The 20,861-nt window shown below is 54.4% G+C and overlaps 3 protein-coding genes across 9 annotated transcripts; 2 read left to right on the top strand and 1 right to left on the bottom strand.

Moving 5' to 3' along the window:
• Positions 1–5,675: 5,675 nt before the first annotated feature.
• Positions 5,676–18,088, bottom strand: GUK1 (guanylate kinase 1). 5 transcript variants are annotated; one of them, XM_041489408.1, is made up of 8 exons: positions 17,960–18,088; positions 10,248–10,361; positions 9,470–9,511; positions 8,650–8,746; positions 7,654–7,792; positions 6,776–6,860; positions 6,384–6,469; positions 5,676–5,842 (listed from the first exon to the last, which is right to left on the bottom strand). In XM_041489408.1, exons 2-8 carry the CDS (start codon positions 10,357–10,359, stop codon positions 5,807–5,809), a joined length of 597 nt encoding a protein of 198 aa, XP_041345342.1. In that variant the 5' UTR covers positions 10,360–10,361; positions 17,960–18,088; the 3' UTR covers positions 5,676–5,806. The 5 variants fall into 5 exon arrangements, 4 of the variants coding, with proteins under 4 accessions (XP_041345342.1, XP_041345315.1, XP_041345334.1 ...); XM_041489381.1 differs by lacking the exon at positions 17,960–18,088 and adding an exon at positions 14,732–14,846; XM_041489400.1 differs by lacking the exon at positions 17,960–18,088 and adding an exon at positions 12,487–13,276.
• Positions 14,766–17,101, top strand: MRPL55 (mitochondrial ribosomal protein L55). Of its 2 annotated transcripts, none has more exons than XM_041489434.1 (4): positions 14,766–14,883; positions 15,380–15,455; positions 15,573–15,756; positions 16,910–17,101. In XM_041489434.1, exons 1-4 carry the CDS (start codon positions 14,781–14,783, stop codon positions 17,051–17,053), a joined length of 507 nt encoding a protein of 168 aa, XP_041345368.1. In that variant the 5' UTR covers positions 14,766–14,780; the 3' UTR covers positions 17,054–17,101. The 2 variants fall into 2 exon arrangements, with proteins under 2 accessions (XP_041345368.1, XP_041345374.1); XM_041489440.1 differs by having other exon boundaries at positions 14,839–14,883; positions 15,352–15,455.
• Positions 17,104–20,238, top strand: CUNH1orf35 (chromosome unknown C1orf35 homolog). Of its 2 annotated transcripts, none has more exons than XM_041489355.1 (9): positions 17,104–17,238; positions 18,058–18,191; positions 18,288–18,441; positions 18,521–18,566; positions 18,653–18,735; positions 18,824–18,896; positions 19,224–19,303; positions 19,567–19,725; positions 19,881–20,238. In XM_041489355.1, the coding sequence occupies exons 2-9, from the start codon at positions 18,098–18,100 to the stop codon at positions 20,125–20,127; spliced, it is 936 nt and encodes a 311-aa protein (XP_041345289.1). In that variant the 5' UTR covers positions 17,104–17,238; positions 18,058–18,097; the 3' UTR covers positions 20,128–20,238. The 2 variants fall into 2 exon arrangements, with proteins under 2 accessions (XP_041345289.1, XP_041345301.1); XM_041489367.1 differs by lacking the exon at positions 17,104–17,238 and adding an exon at positions 17,252–17,458.
• Positions 20,239–20,861: the final 623 nt, after the last annotated feature.

Genomic DNA, 20,861 nt, shown 5'->3' with positions numbered 1-20,861 from the left:
ACAGCTGCTCTGGGAAGTGCAGGGAGCATGGTCAGGGCTGGAGGATGGGGGCACAAGGGGAGGCTCAGCAGGGAGACTTCACTGATAAACACAAGTTTTAAATGGGAAAGTGGTGGGAAAACAGAGCCAAAACATCCTCAGAGGCACCCAGGGCCCAGAGGGGCAGCACATCTGTGGCAGCCACGGTGGTGAGGATGCACAAGGGAAGGTCCTGCCTGCCTCTGGAAACACCAGGAGCTGCTGCAAGACCAGTGAAATGCCTTCCCTGCAGGATAAAAGGGATCAGGCTGGGTTTCAGACAAAAAAAAAACCCTGTAAAGATCCCAGAGATGCCACCACAGCAACGCTGTGGGGTGAGACTGCAGCGGGATGACCCCAAGGAGCAGCAGCATCCGTGCTTGGGAAGACAAAGGGTGAATAAAATATTATATATTTAAAAATAAATATATGGAAAGGCAAATGAAAGCGAGAAATGGTGCTGTGCTGGAGGCAGGCTGCTCCTGGGGATGCTGGCAGGGCCAGGGAGTGCAGGCAGCCCCTGCAGGAGGGAGCAGAGGGATGTTCCCAGCTGGGACGGGGCATGGCCGGGCTGCAGCAGGACGGAGCAGCCGGACCCCAAAGGATGGAGGGTGTGGGATCACCCTCCCTGCTCAGGGCACAGCCTGACAGGCACCCACCCTGCCAGGGAGGGAGGTGATCCCTCTGCTCCGGGCTGTGGCACCAGTTTCTCCTCCCCAGCCAAACTGGGGTGCTTTTTTTCTCCCTCCAGTCCATGCCCCCACATCCAGGAGGCATCCCAGGATTTCAAGCATGTTCAAAGCAAGGGATGCATCTCACATATCCTGCACTTCCAGCTAGGAAAAATAATAAATCTCCTCTATTTTCTCATCCTATACCCAGCACATCCAGGTCAGCACATTGGTGGTGACTGGAGCATTGCTTTTGGCTTTTTGAGGTTTTTTTTCCATCTCCTCCATGCTGACCCCACGTCAGGGAGCCAGGCCATCCCAAAAGTTCAATGCCCACCACACAGACCCTTTGTTTTCCATCAAGAACTGATACAAACAGGAGCAGCAGCCCCTGTTTCTTCAGGGAATATCTGCAAATTAATGCTGGGCTGATGACTTGGGCACCTTCCCTGTGCCCACTGGACCCAGCTCCCAGGGGTCTTATTTCCCACATGGCTTCAATAAAATAAACCCCAATAAAAATAAACCAAATAAAATTTTATAAATATAAATTTTTATATTTATAAAAATAATATAATCATGTTATTTATTTTATAATAAATATATTTATTATAAAATAAATAATATGTGGAAATTGAGGAATATAAATCTATATATGCCCAGCTCTGCCCGGATACTGAAATTTTGCCTTTTCTGCCTCCCTTCTTTTTATCCCCTCTTTGCATCTGCGGAGATAGGGAAAGTAAAATCCAGAAAAACATTCTGTTTTCCTTCCTTTTTGTGGCTGGACAGAGAGGAATCAGGCATCAGGAGGGGGATGCATCCCCGACTCCACAAGCATCCGGTCGCTGGGGTGGCTGTACCAGTTGCCACGGCACAATGGGAATTGCAGATGGCTTCTGCTTATTTACAGGGCTGGAGTCATGTCCGGGACAAGCAGACTCACAGCTGCTGCTGCTGGAAAAAGCCGAGCCTGTACTGGATTCCTGAGTTTTGGAGGCTGGGAGCAGGGCTGGGCAGGCTGGGCAGGGGGAGGATGCCAGGCTGTGCGTGCCATCCCGGCCGGAGCCGGCCGCGGGTATGGATCGGCGTCCCGCGCTCTCCAGGGATGACACAGTTGCACGTCCAGTCGATGTGGCTGACCCAAATACAGCACCCAGCAAGGCAGGCACAGCCTCCTGAGCCGGCTGCCAGAGCCACTCTCAGCCTCGTGGAGCTGATGGGCACGGCAGGACTCCTACGAGCAGCCTGGAGCATCCTGAGCCACAGGATGCTCGGAAGAAAATTCCGTCCTCCCACTCAACTTCCTTCCCAGAGGCAGCACAGGCAGAGAAAAGCCCTGCAGGAGCAAATTTGGCTTTGGCCAAAAGCCCTGGAGGAGCAATGCCATGGCCAAGGAACACTGGCATGGATCCATTTGAGTCCCACCCAGATCAGTTATCCCAGGGAGGGATTTTGGCTGCTGTGGGATAACAGGACCTACCTGTGGTCGGTGTTGGTGGTGCTGCAGTCTCAGTGTGAGGTGGCAGCAGCTGGAGCGTGGCGGGCACCTCCCTGTCCTGTGGGAGAGCACAAGGGACATCAGGACACCCTGGCATGGATCACACCACCCAGCCCAGCTGTAGCCTCCTGAAAAAAGCCCTGGACCCACATGGCTGGGGAAATCCATCCCAAGCCCACCTCCCCCTGCTCTCAGCAATTCCACTGCTCTTTATCCATTTCGGAGCAGCTGGGAGCTGCCAGAGGTTTTTGCACCCTGGGGGATTGGGGAACACGGGCAGGTGGCTCCACTGAGGATGAGGATGAGACCCCCAATTCCCTGCTCTCCTGTTTGAAGCCATGCAGGCAGCTGGAGGATTTCCTAGAAGATATTTCCCTCATGGATAGAGCAGGAAACCAGTCTTTGCCAAAAAAGGTGGCAATTCACAGCCTCCCCCACTGAACAGCCTCTCCAGAAGATCCCAGGAGTTTTTCCTCACAGGATAACTTCTGGCAGCACTCAGACACCCACAGCACACCCTCCCCCTGCCCCACATCCCCTCACACTTCCATACCTGGCTGCTCAATCCCGGCGCTGCCGTGGGAGACGCACACGGAGCCAGCCGGATGCTGATGGACAGGCAGGAAAATCAGGATTATTCCTGCTCCTTCTTCCCCTCCTTGCTCATTTTCTACGCCGGCTGCCCAATTATCTGCCAGGCCAGCTCTGCCCCGCGGTGCCTTTCTGCAGTGGAATGGAAGGAAGCCTGAAAAATCAGAGCTGCCTCCAACGGCACTGAGATGCCAAGGAAAACCACGGCAAGGACGAGTCTCTGGGCTCATCAGGACTGGGGAAAATGGGCTTTGGGCTAGTGTTGGCTGCTTCAAGGTGTCCTGGAGTGTGGCTCCAGCTTTTCTTGGGTGGTTTATGCTTTGGGGAATGCCTGCCCTCCTGAATCCCTGCACAACATCCTTCCCAGGCAGGGGCTGGTGCTGCTGGGTCAGGGCAGAGGTGACCTCGGAGTTCAAATGCCACGTTCGCTCCTTGAAGAGCTTGGGTAGGCATGAAAATTGAAAAATAGGGGAAAGTAATCAGCTCCTGCCCCAAAAGCAGCATGTCAGCCTGGATTCAGCAAAAAAACAATGCAATGACTGCAAAGCAACAGCTTTGAAGCAAAAGTGCTACAGGGCGTTGTTATTTTCTTGGCATCGGCTCCAAAATATCCTCAGCCACAGACAAGAGAGCTCTCAGGGCAGGTTTTATCCCAGCTTTTATCATCCCCTGCCCTCCTCTTCCTCCCCCAGCATCCCTCTCCTGCAGGGATGTAGGTGCTGCCACGTTTCCTAAAGCATCTCAGCTGAAAAAAGCTGAAGTCTGTCCAAATTTATCTCAGTCTGACAGAACAGTGAATATTTAGTTATATAAAAACCCTATTTCTGACATTTCTGGAAGCAGCCCAGGAGCAGGCCTGCTCCTTTACTCGGGTGTACCCCGAGAGGGGAACAGCACCTTCCTGCCTGGGACATCTAGGTGGGAAAATGTTCCTCCAGGAGGAGCATCTTTAATCACAGACAGACTCTGGGCTGGGAGGCTCCTGTATCCTCACTTTTCCAGTCTGATCCCTCAATCCCAGCCCCACATGGAGCACTGGGAGCAGATGTTTGCAGCTGTGGAGAACCTCAGCATGGTCCTTGCCTGACCCAGGGATGTGGGAATGGAATACCCCAATGAGCACCAAACCCACAGAGCCAGAGAGGCATTTATGGCTGCAAACTCAATTAACAAAACAGACATCCCCTTTTTGAGGGTGCAGGAATTAAACTCACTTCAACAAGTGCCTTCATACCCACCCAGCTTCGGGATTCCATGCACGGCACGGCCCCTCCAAAGCACCAAACCTGGAGAGGGGCACCCAAAATGACTCTCTGGAGCTTCTCCACAGCTGTGCCACCTGCCTGGGGACCAGCGTGGCTCCACCACTCCGTTTCCCACTGCCATCCCATCATCCCGATGGCCATCCTGTCACCTCGTGTTAGCTCTGGCGTTCCAGGCGTTCTCCATCTGCTCCGTCACACACAGCAGCTACAGCAGGGCTCCCCACCAGGCTGGGACATTTCAGGCTTCCCCCTCCCTCCCCTTCACCAGGGAAGGGGGACACAAACCATCCGAAGGGTTGGTTGTTCCCGTTTCCCCAGAGCTGCCGCGGCTCCCGTTCCGCGCTGCGCTCACCTGTCCCGCAGGGATGAGCCGAGGCCGGGCTGGGGGCGCGGGCAGGAGGGATGGGCAGGAGCAGCTGGGCACTTCCATCTGGTGACAGCCCCGCAGGTGCCACGCGGTGGCCGCAGAGCCCCGGAGCGAGGCGGGCGCCGTGTCCTGCGCCTGCTGCTCCGCTGCTCCAGCGCGTTCCCGCTGCCGTCCCTGCCATCTAGAGGGGACCTTTTCCCACTGCAAGCGCGTCCCTCAAATTGTAAATCCCACGATTCAGAAGGAAAAATCATCAGAGGCCAATAATCAGAGCCCATCGCCTGATGGCACAGGAAAAGCCTGCGTGGTTCACATCACGAATCCACACAGGATTCTCCTCCTTGTTTAGCCAGTTCCAGAACCAAGCAGTGGGAAACCCACGACAGGAAGCAATATTTTCTAGGAAATCTAGGAAAAATGTATCAAACCAGTCCAAGAAAGGTAAACGAGCAAAATAATAATCAAAACATGGCTGTGAATGCAAGGCACTACAAGGGTGGCCCAAGGGGGGTTTCTGCTTGTTGTCCATAAGGTGGATGGAGGTTTGGAGATGATCTGGACCAAGAGGTACTGCAGAGCAGCTGGATAAACTGGAGGGATGGGATGTGAAGAGGATGAAACCCAAAGATGGAGTGTTTAGGTGCAAACCTGCTCTGGTAAGATGGGGTTTGGGTGAGAAAATATCCCAGCCTGGCACTGCAGGGCCCATGGGCTGTGTGGTCTGGGGGGAAAGCAGCTGAAGTCACCCCCTGTGGGACAGGAGCTCTGACAGACAGGTCATCCCATGGAATGGAATCACACAAGGGTTTGGGTTGGAAGGCACATCAAAGCTCTGAGCTCTCCCTGGAGCCTTCTCCTCTCCAGGTGAACATTCCCAGCTCTCCCAGCTTGTCCCCACGGTTTTCACAGCGTGAGAAACCAAACCAAGGACATTCAGGATATGTCCTGCTGGAGGGATCAAAGGGCTTGGAAGTTTCACGAAAACATCAATGTTAAAGCTGAAGAAAACTTGGGAAATGAAGTGCAAAGCTCTCTAGGTGTCAGAACAGAGACCTGTACAAGCAACAGTTACTGGATGCAGAGGATTCCCCCCAGGAAAAGGGATTTATTGGCTTGCCTTAAAGCCCAACAGCTTCTGTACAACCTTCCAGAAGGGCTCAGCCCTTTGGCAGCTCCCAAAGAACCCAGAGGTACAAACCTGGGGGAGCACGTGCTGAGCATGCAGTGAACAGAAGCACAAGCATGACCAGGTTTCCTTTTCTTTCCTTTTAATATAAACATCCTAGGGTGAGTTGGGGGTAGGAGCAGCCTAAAGGGAATGTCTTGTGGAATAAAACGCTGCAACGTGCTTCGGGAATGATGTGCAAAATTGAAACGCCCAAGCAGGGCCAGCTCAGGACTTCCTGGATTCTTCGGTCTTCTTGATTTCCTGCAAGGAGATCAGGGAAGAGACTGAGAATCTGCCACTCTTTGGGAAACAGCTCTTGGTTTCACAGTGTGGGACACCAGGAGTGACCAACAACTCAGATCAGGACCAAGCCCTGAGCTCACCTTTAGAGACAAGACAAGAGACTGAGAATCTGCCACTCTTTGGGAAACAGCTCTTGGTTTCACAGTGTGGGACACCAGGAGTGACCAACAACTCAGACCAGTTCCACAGCATCACAGGATCAAGCCCTGAGTTCACCTTTAGGAACAAAGCAAGGTTTGACTCAAAAGCTCCAGAAAAAGGAATCCCCTTCTCTGCTACACAGAGATGAAAGTCTATTTTATCCCAACCCAGGATTGTGTTGGATTCATTTCCCACCCTCAGGCCACTGATCCATCATCACTTGTACTCAATCTGACCCTCAGCAGCTCAAAGCAGACCGAGTGTGGGATGAGGTGACATTTCTGTGTCTGCCTGAGAACAGACCCTCACCTACCTGGCCCAGGAAGGAGGTGGGGCTCAAAAATCCCCAAGGACTCACCTCCAGCAGCAGCTCCTTCAATTCAGAATAGGCCTTTTCTAAATCATCATTGATGATGACCAGGTCGAACAGCCCAGGCTCTTTACCTGGGGAAGGAGATGAGGACAGAGTTAGAGGACAATTTTTCTTCCCTGTGCCAGCTCTCATGCATGAAGTCCCATGGCATTTTAATAAGATTTTTTAGTATTATTATTAGAACAGCTGCTGCTAATGAACTGCTCTGCCAGCCTCCCCCAAGGAACTGCAGTGGGAAATGCAGCAGTGATCCAACTCGGCTCATGGCAAGCCCTGCCAGCACTGCTGGAGAGCACAAATCAGATGTTGCCCCCAAAACCAGCTCCCAAATCAGCCAGGCATCCCCCCTCCCTGCACACACCACTCCAAGGACTCACTGAGCTCCAGGTCCACGCGGGCTGCAGTCAAACGCTTCTGTAAACTCTCCTCTGTCTCAGTCTTTCGGTCCCGTAGTCGTTTCTCCTAAACCCAGGGACAGAGACATGAAGGAAATGAGGGTTCTGAAAGCTGCAGGCACAATCCACCCCCACCCTCAGGCCGGTGCTGTCTGTGACCACGGGCACGTGAGAACACCCTGCAAAGGGTGAGGGGCCTCACTTACAGCCCAGTGCAAACCAGTGGCCAAACTGGGCTTGAGATCTCCTACCCACAGTTCAGGGTCCCAGGTTTCTTTTACCTCCCTCTCATTTATTTATTTTTCCAGGTACTGCTGGAAATGAGATCTCTCTGCTGGGCTCTGGCATCTGGTGCTGCTGGCTTCCTCCTCCACAAACTCAACGAGAAACAGAGCCTGCCTGATGTACTGAGAGCAAGAGGGGAGAGTCAGGAGTTGTCCTCGTGTGTCCTCATCCCTCTCTGAACCACGACAGTGATTCCACTGCTTGCAAGAGTCCCACTGCAATCACTTACATAGGGTAAGACCAGAGGGGCACAGAATTTAAGGTGCTGCACAGAACCAGCCTCCCTGGGTTTAATTTTAACTGTGGAGGCAAATCTCAGCACAGCATGAAGCACAATTAATGCATTTAAAGACTGGTGGAGTCCATAACCAAGGCGTGAAAAACATTGAGGAAGGACTCAAAAAACAAAACACAGGAAGATTTATCCCTGAGAGCCAGCAGCTGGGGAGCTGGGCTGGGTGGAGCTATGCCTGGGAATGTCCTCCCCACCTAGAGCAGGGCCCTGCTGAGGGAAGGGGGAGCCGTGGCTGCTGATTACCTCTAACTGCTAACGGCAAAGCAAGGCGGGCGCTCACCAGGATCTCAATGGACGGCGGCTGCACCGAGATGTAGATGGGGTTCAGCTCCGTCTTCTTGATGTTCTTCACGCCCTGGATGTCGATGTCGAGGACACAGATCTGGTTCTGGGCCTGCACGGCCTGCACAGCTCCTTTACTGGGGACACAGCACACAGGGAAGGGGTCAGAGCCCAGGGGGTTGGGGTGTCCCCCTCCAGCAGCGGGGGAACCTCACAGGGCTCCCCAGACTGTGGCAGGAGAGGACAGAGCCTGCCCTGCTCTTGATAAAGAGTTTCTCCAAGTGTCACTGCTCTGGGTGCAGCAGGGAGCTGCTGTCCCCTGCTAGAGAGGCTGGCAAAGCCATGCTGGAAGGTGTGGGGATGGATCATGTGTGACTATCCCACAGGACAGGTGGGATGTCCATGAACTCCTGCCTTGGCAGAGCTTCACCACCTGGAGGGAAGTTACCTGCTCATGGCAGGAGGTTGGAACTCGATGATCTTAAAGGTCCCTTCCAACCCAAACCATCCTGGGATTTTAAGGCAAACATGGAAACCACCTTCACCAAAGTGCAAAACCACTGAGAACTCCCCTTCTCCAGAGACCCACTGAGTCCACATGCTCTCCTGAAGGATGCTGGATGGACATGGATGCTCCATCTGGGTCACAAGATGCACTTAATTCTCCACTTAATTTTTCAAGTGGTGGCTTTTGTATGCTGTAGAGACAATTTCTCTTCCTCAATGTGGGGAATTGCCTCAAGATTACTATAATAATAATAATTTATTATAATCCACTGATGACTTAGGGAGCAGAAAGGATTGGTGAGAACTCCAACTCTTCTGCTAAGCATGAGGGACTCTGCATTTTCCCACATCTGGGCAGGAACATCCTCAGGGGCTTGAAGAGATTCTGTATTTATTTTCTGGCATCCCAGAATAGTCTGGATTGGGAAAGATCTTCAAGACCATCTAATTCCAGCTCCTGTGGCACAGGCAGGGACACCTGACCTACCTTGTCCCGTACATGTTCCCGGAGAACTCCGCGTGCTCGATAAATTCACCAGCATCAATTTCTTTCTGCATTTCCTCTCTGGACACAAAGTGATAATCTGGAGAAGGGAAAATGGGAAAAATGGACAGAAATTAGCATTCTGAAGGTAAAGTTCACGGTCAAAATGACACCCATGGGTTTTTGGGGGAGAAGACACTAAAAATCTGTTTTAGACAAGGATTCACTTCCTACTTCCACACCAGTTGTCCAAACACCTGCTCAAAACTTTCTGGAGTTTTCTGTGTGGCCAGAAATGCTGCTCTACCCCATTTTTCATACCCTTTCCCATTCCTGGTGCAGTGGGAACATCTCCCCACTTGCCTAAGGTGTGGGACACATTACATCAGGAATGGTAAGGCCTTTCATTTGAAAGGATTTTTAATTAAAGACCAGAATGGGACGAGAGAGAGGGAGATAAAAGGGAACATCAAAATCAAACTAACTAAAAAGGAATATTTCTCTATCTTCTGTGGAAATTCTGTTACTTCACAGGGAAAACTGCCATTGGAAATTAAGAACAAACCTCACTTGGTTGTTTCTTAAATATGCAAATACATGAGAAAACAGCTGGGCACAAGCAATTAATACAGCTAAAACCATCTCATTAAGCAGCTGCACTTCCCAAAGCTGTGGCCATTGGAGATCTCCTCAGAACTACCTGGAATTTTGGAAAATCAAAGCACCCAAGTTCAGAGCACAGTACCTAAAATAAGAGCCCAACTTTGAAAACCTGAGTTATTTGGAGAGTCCAGTGAGACAGACCTGACTGCAACAGGCTCACCTTTGCCATTCACTTCCCCAGGTCTCGGCTGCCTTGTGGTATCTGCAGGGAAAAAAAGGAAAAAAAAAAAGAACAAACAGCCTTGTAAATTCTGTACATCACTCACGGGTGTTGCAGGATCAAAGAAATTCCAAGGTCTAAGTGGCACATGGATCTCTAGGAAAAAAATCTCTACCAAGAGCCAATTTGGGAGGAAATGAGGTTTAGTTTGGAGTGAGATGAGAGATGCAGTTGAATAAGGAACAATAGGATGACACACACACACAAAATGGATAATTTTTTTTTCTCCTCCCATAGCATTAGATTTTTAAACATCCAGTATTTTGTTCTTTCATGGTGGAATGAATCCAGATCTCAAAGCACAGATTTCACTTGCAATACACAAAGTGTTGGGACATTAAAACACATTTTGGAAATGGACCTAAAAACACCTTACAAAGCTCCATGGAAAAAATCAAATGGCTTCTGAAGCAGAATTGTGGGGGGATTTTGTTACTTTCACAGTCAAGAACCACTCAGAAGAATCTTGTTTCCTCTCTGAGTTGTGTTTAGAGATGAGGGGAGTTACTAAACCTGGAAAGGTGCTACTTCAGACAAAGCTTAGACTCACCACTCAACACCAGGAGTAAAAGGTGCCCTGAATTATTTAAACATCCCCAAGAGCCCACAGGCAGACTGGGACACAGGCAAACCATGAAAAGCCATTATTTGGGGTATAAATAGAGGGAGGCTCTGAGCTGGCACTGCTGAGCTCCTCAGCCCAGCCCTGGATACTCACGGGAGACGCTGAAGCCGAAGATGTTCTCATAATCTTTGAGCAATTTCTTTAACAAAGTGCTTTTCCCTGCACCTGATGGGCCACTCAGAACCACTGGCCTTGGTCCCTGCATGACTGAGGAGAGACAGAAAAATGTGTCTGGTGAGAAACACCCATGGAAGCTCAGCTGTGGAATCCCAGGAGTGCTCAGCCCCTCAAAACAGCACCAATCCTTTACCCTTGGGTACAAATGTCTGCAGGAAAATCTGAAATGATGTCAAATCACAAGCCTAGAGCTGATAAAAAGTACTGGGAGTGCAGAAACATTTCTCAAGAGACTGAGGTTAAACTCATAGGATGTAACCCAAAGAAGGAGGAAACTGGGATGGCTGAAGCCAGCTGTTTTCCATCACAGCTGGGTCTCACTGGGACCAAAATCCCAAGGAAAACTCTCTAAAAGGAACAAAATCCTATTTGTGCCTGGTGGCATTTGGAATCATGGGACAGAGGAACAGTCCCAGCCCATTCCCTCTCACAGGGGGAAAGGAGCTTCAAGGAGAGTTTGCAGATAAAACTTTGCATCACCAACCCCCAAACCCTTGCAACAGCATCTGAACTCGGGTGCAATCACTGCCAGGAACATGCCCAGGTGTTCATTCCCACATTTCCTGAAGCACCAACTCCATCTGCAGGTGTTTCATGGCAAGAAAGAGAGATCCAGAGATCAGTTCCTGGTACAGGTGAAAAAAAGGCAGCCTGGGGCCACACAACTTGCTGCAGTTGTAGCTCCATGGAGAAAGGGAAAAAAATTAAAAAAAAAAAAAAAAGAAAAAGAAAAAAAAAAAGAAAAAAAAAAAAGTGGTGTCATGTTCCTGTGCCTCTGGAGAGAAGAAAGGTTAAATATCCACATGGGAAAAAGAAGAAATGCTGTGTAAAGGTGTGGGGCTACCACGGGGACCCTCATCCATCAGCAACTCCCAAACCAGAAGTGATGGTGAGAGTGAAACAAATTAAACAAGTTCTTCCTATTTAGAAAGTTACTTTCAGCAAGCAATAAAATCATTTCCTCAGTCTCCCGGGCTGGGTGTGGCCTGGGAGCCACCAGCCAAGAGGCAGCTAATGCCTTTCCATTTTAAATTAGCTCATAGCAATGTCACCCTGACCTTACACATCACTTTTCAAACAGCCCTAAGCCAAACGCTGTCTCACCGAGCGGCCGCGGGCTAATCCCGCCGGGCTGCCTCTCCCTGACCCCGCCTGCGGGAGCGGGACCCGTCCTCAGCCCTCAATCCCTCCTCCCTCGGGCACACGACAGCCCGACAATTACACAACTTTTCCCTCCGCTCCCCGAGGATCCTCGTCTGACCGCAGCTCGTCCCAGGCTGCGCCAAGGGACGGGCTTTAATGCACAGGCTGAGGAGGTGCCAACAGCGTGGGCGGTGAAAACACCCACGGTCCATAATCATCCGTAAGGAAATTCCTTTATTCCCTTTTTTTTTGTTCTTTTTTGCTTAGTGCCCTCCGAAGTGCTGCAGCCTTAGAGATCCAAGAGATGAAATCTTGGAAGGACCAATCTCATCACCACAGTGCCAGATTAGACTCCATCATCCCAAAACCAGAAGGCTGAACAAACTAGGAAGTCCTCTGGGGGCTTTCCTACCATTCCCTTGGTCCTCAAACTTTTGTGATTTCCAAAAGCACAGGTTTTGCCCAAATGTTCAATACCAGAAGAAAGCACCAGGGAAATGCTACTCAGTGGGAGCAGAGAAGTTACTCAAAGCATTTCCTTCTCTCTGTCCCTCACAGTTCTTCTCTCCCACATAATTCCATCAGGTGAGCTCTAAGCATTCCTTGGAAAACACTCCACACAAATTCCCCACCCTTCAGACATCCCAATGTGTTTCACAACACATCTGCCCCCAAACAATGCTGCTCCATCACACACCAGCTTCCACAAGCACCCCAAAAACCCCACAAGTGACACTGGGGTGCCAGCATGGATTTCCAGGTGTTCCAGGCTCCCTTCCAGGACCCAGCTGTGCCAACAAGAACCGTGCTGGATGCACAAATCCCAGTCCCAGATCCCAGCCAGAAGGAAAAGAGCTTTCCCCTCATCTCCCTCAACATTTCATCTGCCCCTAGCAAAGACCAGCAGAAATTTAAAGCTGCCCAAATCACTTCCAATCATTCCATTCAATCCCAGACAAACTGGGAAGGGGGCAGAGGAACGGGCTGGGAGCAGGCTCCAACACATCCTTACCTTCTCCTTGTGCTCCCTTCCAGCCAAGGAAAGCAGTGGCAGCAGCACAGGCTCCTGGGGACAGAGCTGGGCTATTTGTGAGCTCCTAAAGCCTTAATTAACAAGCTGCAATTTGAAGGTGGCCAATGAGAACAACCCTGCTGAGCTTTAATCTCCCCCTGGTTCCTCCTCCACTCCCTGCTCTCCTGGCTGGCAAAGCTGCAGCCAGCAACCCCAAAAGGCTGAGGGGTGCCAGCCCTTGCTGGGCTGGGATTATGGAAAACAGCAAAGCTGCTTCTGTCCCTGCAGTCACGAGGATTTTGTCTGTGTAGAATCCTGGAATGGTTTGGAAGGGACCTTCCAGAACATCTAATTGCACACCCCTGCCATGGGCAAGGACAATTTCCACTGGGCCAGGCTGCTCCAAGCTCCATCCAACCCGGAACACTTCCAGGCACTTTCCTTCTGCAGGAGCACTGCTCTTCCTTTGGACCAAATCCACACAGCTTCACGAGCACAAAGACAGGAAAACTCCTTCTCCTGCTCACAGATCAAACCACGCCCACAGTAGGACCCCCTCCTTCACTTCACTCCCTTTTCCTTCCCCAAAATACTCACAACTAAGAGAAAAGACACCTGGGCTGTGATCACACCTCACTTCTTTCAAAACAGCTAAAAATAAACCTAAAGACTTGCAGGTGTTTCCTGCTGCCTCCCTGGTGAATCCCTTCTCTTGCTGCAGATCTGCAGGGGAAAACTGAGAGGGAACAAAAGGCATTTCCACTCCCATGGAATCCCATCCTGGGGCTGGGGCCTCACAGGAGCAAAGATGGCAAACTGGGAATTTCACGGATTATAATCCCACCCCTATTTTTAGCAGGGTTGTTATAAAGGTGCCACCCCCACCTCTGTAAGATTTGGGACAGGTTCCAAAAAGGGAGAGACAGATAATTCCCTGCTGTGACAGACAAGGAATTATCTGCAGGGAGGTGCCAACCTTCCCGTGATTCCATGAGGAGCAGAGTGTCCCACAGCAGCACAGAGCTGGAGCTCAGCCACCTTTTTCCTGGAAATAATTACCTACAAAGCACTAATTAGCCTCTCCACTGGCTGCAGCCCTGGCTTGCAGGGAGTGGCGATGCTGCAGACAGAACACAAACCACTTGCTCCAGGTCACTGCAGAAATCAGGGAGGTCCAAGCCCATTATTCCCAGACCATGTCCTCCTGTAAACCAGGGCAGCTGAACCCACCAGGAGGATAAAACCAGTTAACCCACCTGGGAAAACCTCTAGAGAGGTGAAGCTCACACAGCTGTGGTTTTACCATCCACTTCCCCACACGTGTTTGTTTCAGGATTCCTGAGGGATGCTTATCCTCACCCAGCCCCACAGACTCCACAAGCACATCCCTGTCTGGATGATCCAACCAGGGACACCTCAGAGCCACCCTGGAGCAGCCATGGGGACCCGGTGTGGATGTTGGGAAGGGCACACAGCCAGCCCGGGGACAGCCCCGTGGGGCTGTGACCTGTCCCACCCCCTCAGCCATGCCACATGGATAACACAGATCAGGGGGAGCTCAGCCTCCCCGGGGTGTGGGGGATCAGCACCCCCAGGTCAGTACCTCAGTACCCTGGCATCCCCAGCTGAGAGACTGAGGACCCCCATGGGGCACTCAGCAGCTTGGGACCCCTCAGAGGGGCTGAGGGCCATCAGTCCAGGACCCTGTGAGCAGCTGAGCATCCTGGGGCCGGCTGGACACCCTCAGCCCAAGCCTTCGTGAGGGGCTGAGCACCCCAAGGCCAGCCAGGACTCCTCCATGCAGAGCCCCCAGGAGGGGCTGAGCACCCAAGGGCAGCCACGACTCCTCCATGCAGAGCCCCCAGGAGGGGCTGAGCACCCAAGGGCAGCCACGACTCCTCCATGCAGAGCCCCCAGGAGGGGCTGAGCACCCCAGGACCCCTCAGGAGAGGAGCCCCGCGAGGAGCTCGGCACCCCAGGGCAGGTTGGGCCCCCTCAGCCAAGGGCCCTTGTGAGGGGCTGAGAACCCCAGAGCCGGCCAGGACTCCTCGTTCCAAGCCCCCGTGAGGGGCTGAACGCCCCGAGGCCACTCAGCCGAGGACCCCTGGCAGTGACGGAGCTCCTCGGGCTGGTTAGACCCCCTCTGTCCACGGCCCCTGTGAAGGTCTCGGCGCCCCGTGGCCGGCCGTGCCCCTCAGCCTCCGGTCCCCGTGAGGATGCGAGCCCCGGCCCCATCCCCGCTCACCCGCCCGGGCGATCCCCGCCCCGCGCATCCGCCCGAGGATCATGAGGGGATGGGGGGGGCGGTCCCGGCAGCCCCCGCGCGCGCCCGCCGCCACCGCCGCGCGCCTGACGTCACCGCGGGGGCGGGGCCCGGGGGAGGTTGCGCGCCGTCACGTGAGTGCGGGACGGGCAGGGGGGGGAGGCGTGATGGGATTGAACCATGACGGGGAGAGGGGGGAGTTATCATGGAAGTGACCCATGGCTGCGCAGGGGGAGACGTGGTTGGGCTAAACCATGGCGGGAGTGGGGGGAACCATAGTGGGGCTGAACCAAGGTGGGTGTGGGGGGAGGCATGATGGGATTGAACCGTGGTGGGCTGAACCATGACGGGGAGAGGGGGAAGCTAGCATAGAGCTGACCCATGGCTGGAAGGGGGGAGACGTAATCGGGCTAAACCATTGCGGGAATGGGGGGAACCATAGTGAGGCTAAACCATGATGAGGGCGGGGGAGACGTGGAGCTGAACCATTGCGGGGGTGGGGGGAGCCATACCATGGCGGGAGCTGTCATGGGGCTGCTCCGTGCTGAGAAGCGGACGAGGGAGCTTCACAATGATGGCGGCACGGCGGTGTCACCCCACAGCCACCCCAGGCCCTTTCCTTGTCGCCAGGGTGTCCCCAGGCTGTGTCACCTACTCCGTGCGTCCCCCCCCGGCGGGCTGCGATGGCGGCGAGCCGGGCTCTGAGGTGAGCGCGGGCTCTCAGGTGACCCGCGGGGCAGCGGCGGCGGCTCTCCCGCTGAGGGAGCGGCCTGCCGGAGCTCCCTCACGGTGACACCGCCTCTCTCCCACCTTCCCCCGCCAGTGCCCTGCTCCTCCGGGCCGCCGCCCGGCCGCCGCTCGCTGCCAGCGCCCGCAGCAACTCCAACCGCGCCGCCATCGGGCACCTGCAGCGGCAGCGCTACGGGCGGCTCTACCCGCTGCTGCTCGTCGGCACCGACGGCTCCACCGTCCGCCTGCGCTACGGCGAGCCCAAGAGGATCCTCATGGTACGGGGACAGCGACAGGCTGGCAGCGTGGCTGTCACAAGGGGGCTCACACCCTGTCCCGGGGTCTGGGAGCTCGCAGCGTGTCCCTGGGATCGCAGCCTGTGGGCTGGGGGTGTCACAGCATGTCCCTGGGATCTCACCCCATGTCCCTGGGAGCTCACACCATGTCCCAGAGCTTCACAGCATGTCCCAGGGAGCTCACACCGTGTCCCTGGGATCTCACCCCATGTCCCAGGCAGCTCACACCGTGTGCCTAGGAGCTTATACCATGTCCCTGGGATCTCATCCTGTGTCCTGGGGGTGCCACAACCTGTCTCTGGGAGCTCACCCCATGTCCCTGGGAGCTCACACCGTGTCCCTGGGATCTCATCCTATGTCCTGGGGGTGCCACAACCTGTCCCTGGGATCTCACAACCTGTCCCTGGGATCTCACACCATGTCCCAGAGGTTTCGTGCCTGGTCCCAGAGCTCCACACCATGTCCCTGGGAGCTCACACCGTGTCCCTAGGAGCTTATACCATGTCCCTGGGATCTCATCCTGTGTCCTGGGGATCTCACAACCTGTCCCTGGGAGCTCACACCGTGTCCCAGAGGTTTCATGCCTGGTCCCAGAGCCCAACACCGTGTTCTGGGAGCTCACACTGTGTCCCTAGGAGCTTATACCATGTCCCTGGGATCTCATCCTGTGTCCTGGGGATCTCACAACCTGTCCCTGGGAGCTCACACCGTGTCCCAGAGGTTTCATGCCTGGTCCCAGAGCCCAACACCGTGTTCTGGGAGCTCACACTGTGTCCCTAGGAGCTTATACCATGTCCCTGGGATCTCATCCTGTGTCCTGGGTGTGCCACAACCTGTCCCTGGGATCTCACACCATGTCCCTGGGATCTCACACCGTGTCCCTGGGATCTCACACCATGTCCCAGAGGTTTCATGCCTGGTCCCAGAGCTCCACACCGTGTTCTGGGAGCTCACACCGTGTCCCCAGGAGCTCATACCGTGTCCCTGGGATCTCGCCCTGTGTCCTGGAGGTGTCACACCACATCCTGGGAGCTCATGCTTGTCTCTCGGGAATGTCACACTATGTCCCAGGGGTTTCATGCCGTGTCCTACGAGTGTCACACTGTGTCCCCGCGGTCTCATCCCGTGTCCCCAGATGCCCCTGGACAGCAACACGCTGCCCGAAGCCGAGCGCAAGGCTCGTCTGCGCCGCCACTTCCCCAGCAAACCTAAGGCCAAGGAGGAGGAAACCTTCGAGGGCATCGACCTGGACACCTACAAGAAGTTCTGGAAGAAGTGAAGCGCTGAAACCACAAGTGTTTCAACGTATAAATAAAAACATACATAAGTACAGCCGTGTGTGGGCGGTGCGGCTCTGCGGGGCTCCCCCCGCGCTGGGCGGCGCGGTGGTACCGCCCGTCTCTCCCCCCTCCGGCGGTGCCCGCGGTGGTAGCGGCGGGGCGGGCGCGCGCTCGGCGGCCGGAGGTGCGTGAGGGGAGCGGGGGCGGTTTAGGGATTTGGGGATTTTGGGATTTGGGGGCTCCGGGTGTGACCCCGCGGGTCCGGCCCGCCCGGTTCTCGCATTTCCCAACTCGGAGGGGTCCGGGCTACTTTCACACGCCTCGGGGACGGGCAAACTGCAACCTCAGGCCCTGCAGCTTCCCCCGGCCCTGAACCCCTTCCCAGACCTGAAAGTCTCCCCCAGGTAATGCCCCACCCCGGGCCGTGCAGCCTCTTCTGGGCTGTACAATCCCTGCCCAGCCCTTCTTGCAGCTCATCCCATCCAGGCTGTGAACCCCCTCCTGGACCCTCCATGAACCCTCCCCCTTGAAGCCCAGAACCCCCATGCGGGCTTTAAACCCTTCCATCAACGCTGCAATCTCCTCGCAGACCCAGAGCCTTCCCACTTCTAGTCCTGAACTCTCCCCCCACAGGCTGTGAGTCCCCCTCGCTCTGCAGCCCCTTCCCAGACCCTGAAAGCCCCAAGCTGTGACTGCCCCTCTGCTGACCCCAAACCCTGCTTGAGGCTCTGGACATCCCCCAAACTCTGAACCCCCCAAGGCTGTGAACACCCTTGGGACTGTCCTAACCCCCCCTCCTCACCCAGCAGCCTCCCCCCAGGCTGGGACCCCCTCCCACCTCCGGGTTACAAACCCCCCTTCCAGCCTGTACCACCCCCACAAAGGCCTTTGCTTACTCCACTCACCCCTGGGGAGCCAAACTTGCTTCCCTGCGCCTTCAGGAGCCCCCCCAGAGCTGGGGGAGGATCCGAAGTGGGTAAAGCCAGGGCCGATCTCTTTGCAGGTCACCAGAAGCCCCCGAATCCGCTGTGGGGTGCGGCGCCATGTTCGGCTCCTCCCGGGGCGGGGTCCGGGGGGGCCAGGACCAGTTCAGCTGGGAGGATGTCAAGACAGACAAACAGCGTGAGAATTACCTGGGTAAGGGCTGATCCTCCTCCAATCCCACCCTCCCTGTCCTCTCTTCCACGGTTTTGGGGTGTGATGATGTTGAGGGGGGGTCACTGTTCCCCACAGGGAACTCCCTGATGGCGCCGGTGGGGCGGTGGCAGAAGGGCAAGGACCTGACCTGGTATGCCAAGGGCAAGAAGGACACGGGCCCCCCGTTATCCCGGGAGGAAGAGCTGGCTGCAGTCCGCCTGGCCGAGCAGGAGGCCATGATGGCAGCACTGTGAGTCCCCACCCCACAAAAACCCCAAAAACCAGCAGCTGCATGTCCACACACGGATCACCTGCTCTTGTTTTTACAGGGGCTACAAGAGCTTGAAGAGGCAGCCCACGGGTCTCAGCAAAGAGGTAACAGGGGCACCACACGTCCCCGCAGTGTCCCCTGGGCTCTGATTTTGGGGACACACACAGGACACTGTCCCCCCTCCCCACAGGACCTGGCTGAGGTGTGCAAGAGGGACGGCGGTGAGCGGGACGAGAAGGACGTGGATCGGGTGGTGGGTTTGGGCAGCTCCAGGTAAGGAGAGGGAAGGATCCCACACCAATTTCAGAACAGTTTGTTTGATTTTAGTGGTTTTATGATTTTTTCTGTGGTCTCTCTGCAGTGGCAGCGCTGGCAGGTTGATGCTCTCCAAGGAGGACAGAGAGGCGGCCAAGATGGGGCTCTCAGTCTTCACGGTACGGTGCCAGTCACGCTGTCCTTGGAAGGTTCAAAAATAGATGGAAAAAGGCAAAAAGCAGTGCCCCTCACTTGGAATACTTTATCTAAAAAACCATTTGGGTATTGTAGCACAGAGACTGCAGGAGTTTCCTGTGTCCTGTTGGCACAGAGGTTGTTTGTGAGGCTTTAATTTGGAAGCAGCTGTTAAGGGTATTCTAATTTTCCCCCAAAAGTTAATTTAACTTTTTTTTTCTAAGTTTAATTTTTAAAGGGAGAAAAACCCTTTGTTTTGTAATTACAAGCTCATGGATTCACTCTGTATTTTTCCCCCTCTCCAACCCTAGCACCAGAAAGTCTCCAGCAGCCCAGAGACATCTGTCTCCAAGAAGAAGCAGGAAAAGGAGGAGAAGGTGGAAGAGAAACGGTGAGGATTTTTCCCACTTTGGTGGGAGACCACCAGAAACACCCTGGCTTTTATGGGAGATATTTTACAAAATGTTTCCACGGCTCTGTTTGGCACTGGGCTTGTTTTGCATCTCTGAATCATCCCCAAAAGCCTCCGTGGGCTTCTCTTTGGCAAAGGAGGGATGTGGTGGGATGTGCCTGGAAAAAGGGATGGGGATGAGTTTTTGGAGCCAGAGGGATGCACAGTGCAGGGATTCTCATTGCTTGATCTCTTCCCTGCAGACCTGAGAGCAGCAAAAAATCCAAAAAGGAGAAGAAGAAGGAGAAAAAGAACAAGAAAAAGAAGAAACATAAGAAGGAGAAGAAGAAGGACAAGGAGAAGCATTCCAAGAAGGATGCTGCCCCATCATCCTCTGATTCTTCCCCAGATCGGGATAAGAGGTAGCTGGGTTGGGATGGGGCATCAGCAGTGCAAAACGGGAGGAAGGATGCCCATTGGCATCTCCTGCCTTTCCAAAAGGGATGCTGGAAACCCCCAGAATCACCTTGTTGGCTTCCCCTCTATCACTGCTGTCACTTCCCCGCTGTCCCCGCAGGCACCACCGCAGGAAAGCGCAGCAGCGCTCGGAGGCGCCGCGGCACGGCAGCCGGCGGCGGCACGACACGGAATCCTCGGCGAGCAGCGGCAGCTGCGGCCGGAGCCCCGCTCGCCGGCGCAGCCGGAGCAGGGACGGCCGGGGCCGCCACCCGTCCCCGCGGAGGAAGGGCAGGAAGAGGAGCAGGTCCCGCTCCCCGCCGGCCCGCGGGGTCCGGCAGCGCCACGACACCGACTCGGAGGACTGAGAGGGAGCCTGGGGTTGTTTCAGGGACATCTTGCATAGATTTCTATTTTTTAAGTGATTAAATTAAAAAGGCCGCAGCCCCGCGGGTGCCGGGGCAGTGTGGCAAAGGGCATTAAGGCTGTGGTGCCAGCAGCCCCCTCCCTGCCCGCCCAGGGGCAGCAGGGCCTGGGCACCCTTCTCCTCACTCCCTGAAATCCATCCAGGCAGGATTGAGCATGGAGGATGCTGTGGGTGAGGGCTGGTGCTGGGGTGGTTCTGGCTGTGGTGCTGAAAATGCTGTGGATACCTCGTGTTTATGGGTAGAGACTTTGGAAGAGATTATTATTATTGTTATTATGATGGGGTTTTGTCTTCTTTCCCTGCCCACGAGTGCTTGCCAGTGCAGTGGCTGAAGAGTTTCTTTCTTTAAAGATTCCCTAAGTTCATCAGCTGCACGGATGGGAGTTTAAAGCTCATCTAGTCCAATCCCCCTGCCATGGGCAGTGACACCTTCCCCTGGGCCAGGCTGCTCCAAGCCCTGTCCAACCTGGCCTTGGACACCCAAATAATTCCTCAGCTTATGGGGAGAAAGTGGATGGGACCCGGTGTCTTCCACGGGCTTTTGCTCTGGCCACATCCCCCCACCCCAGGGAGCAGCAAACTCCATTCCCATCCAGGACTGAAACCCTCAGCACGTGATTATTTGTGTTCTTGGCATACTGAAAGAGGGGAATTTGACACCAATAAATAGAAATA

The sequence above is a fragment of the Pyrgilauda ruficollis genome, unplaced genomic scaffold, assembly GCF_017590135.1.
Source record: "Pyrgilauda ruficollis isolate IOZ18807 unplaced genomic scaffold, ASM1759013v1 scaffold12, whole genome shotgun sequence".
Taxonomy (NCBI): domain Eukaryota; kingdom Metazoa; phylum Chordata; class Aves; order Passeriformes; family Passeridae; genus Pyrgilauda; species Pyrgilauda ruficollis.
This window is presented reverse-complemented; position numbering and strand designations above follow the sequence as displayed.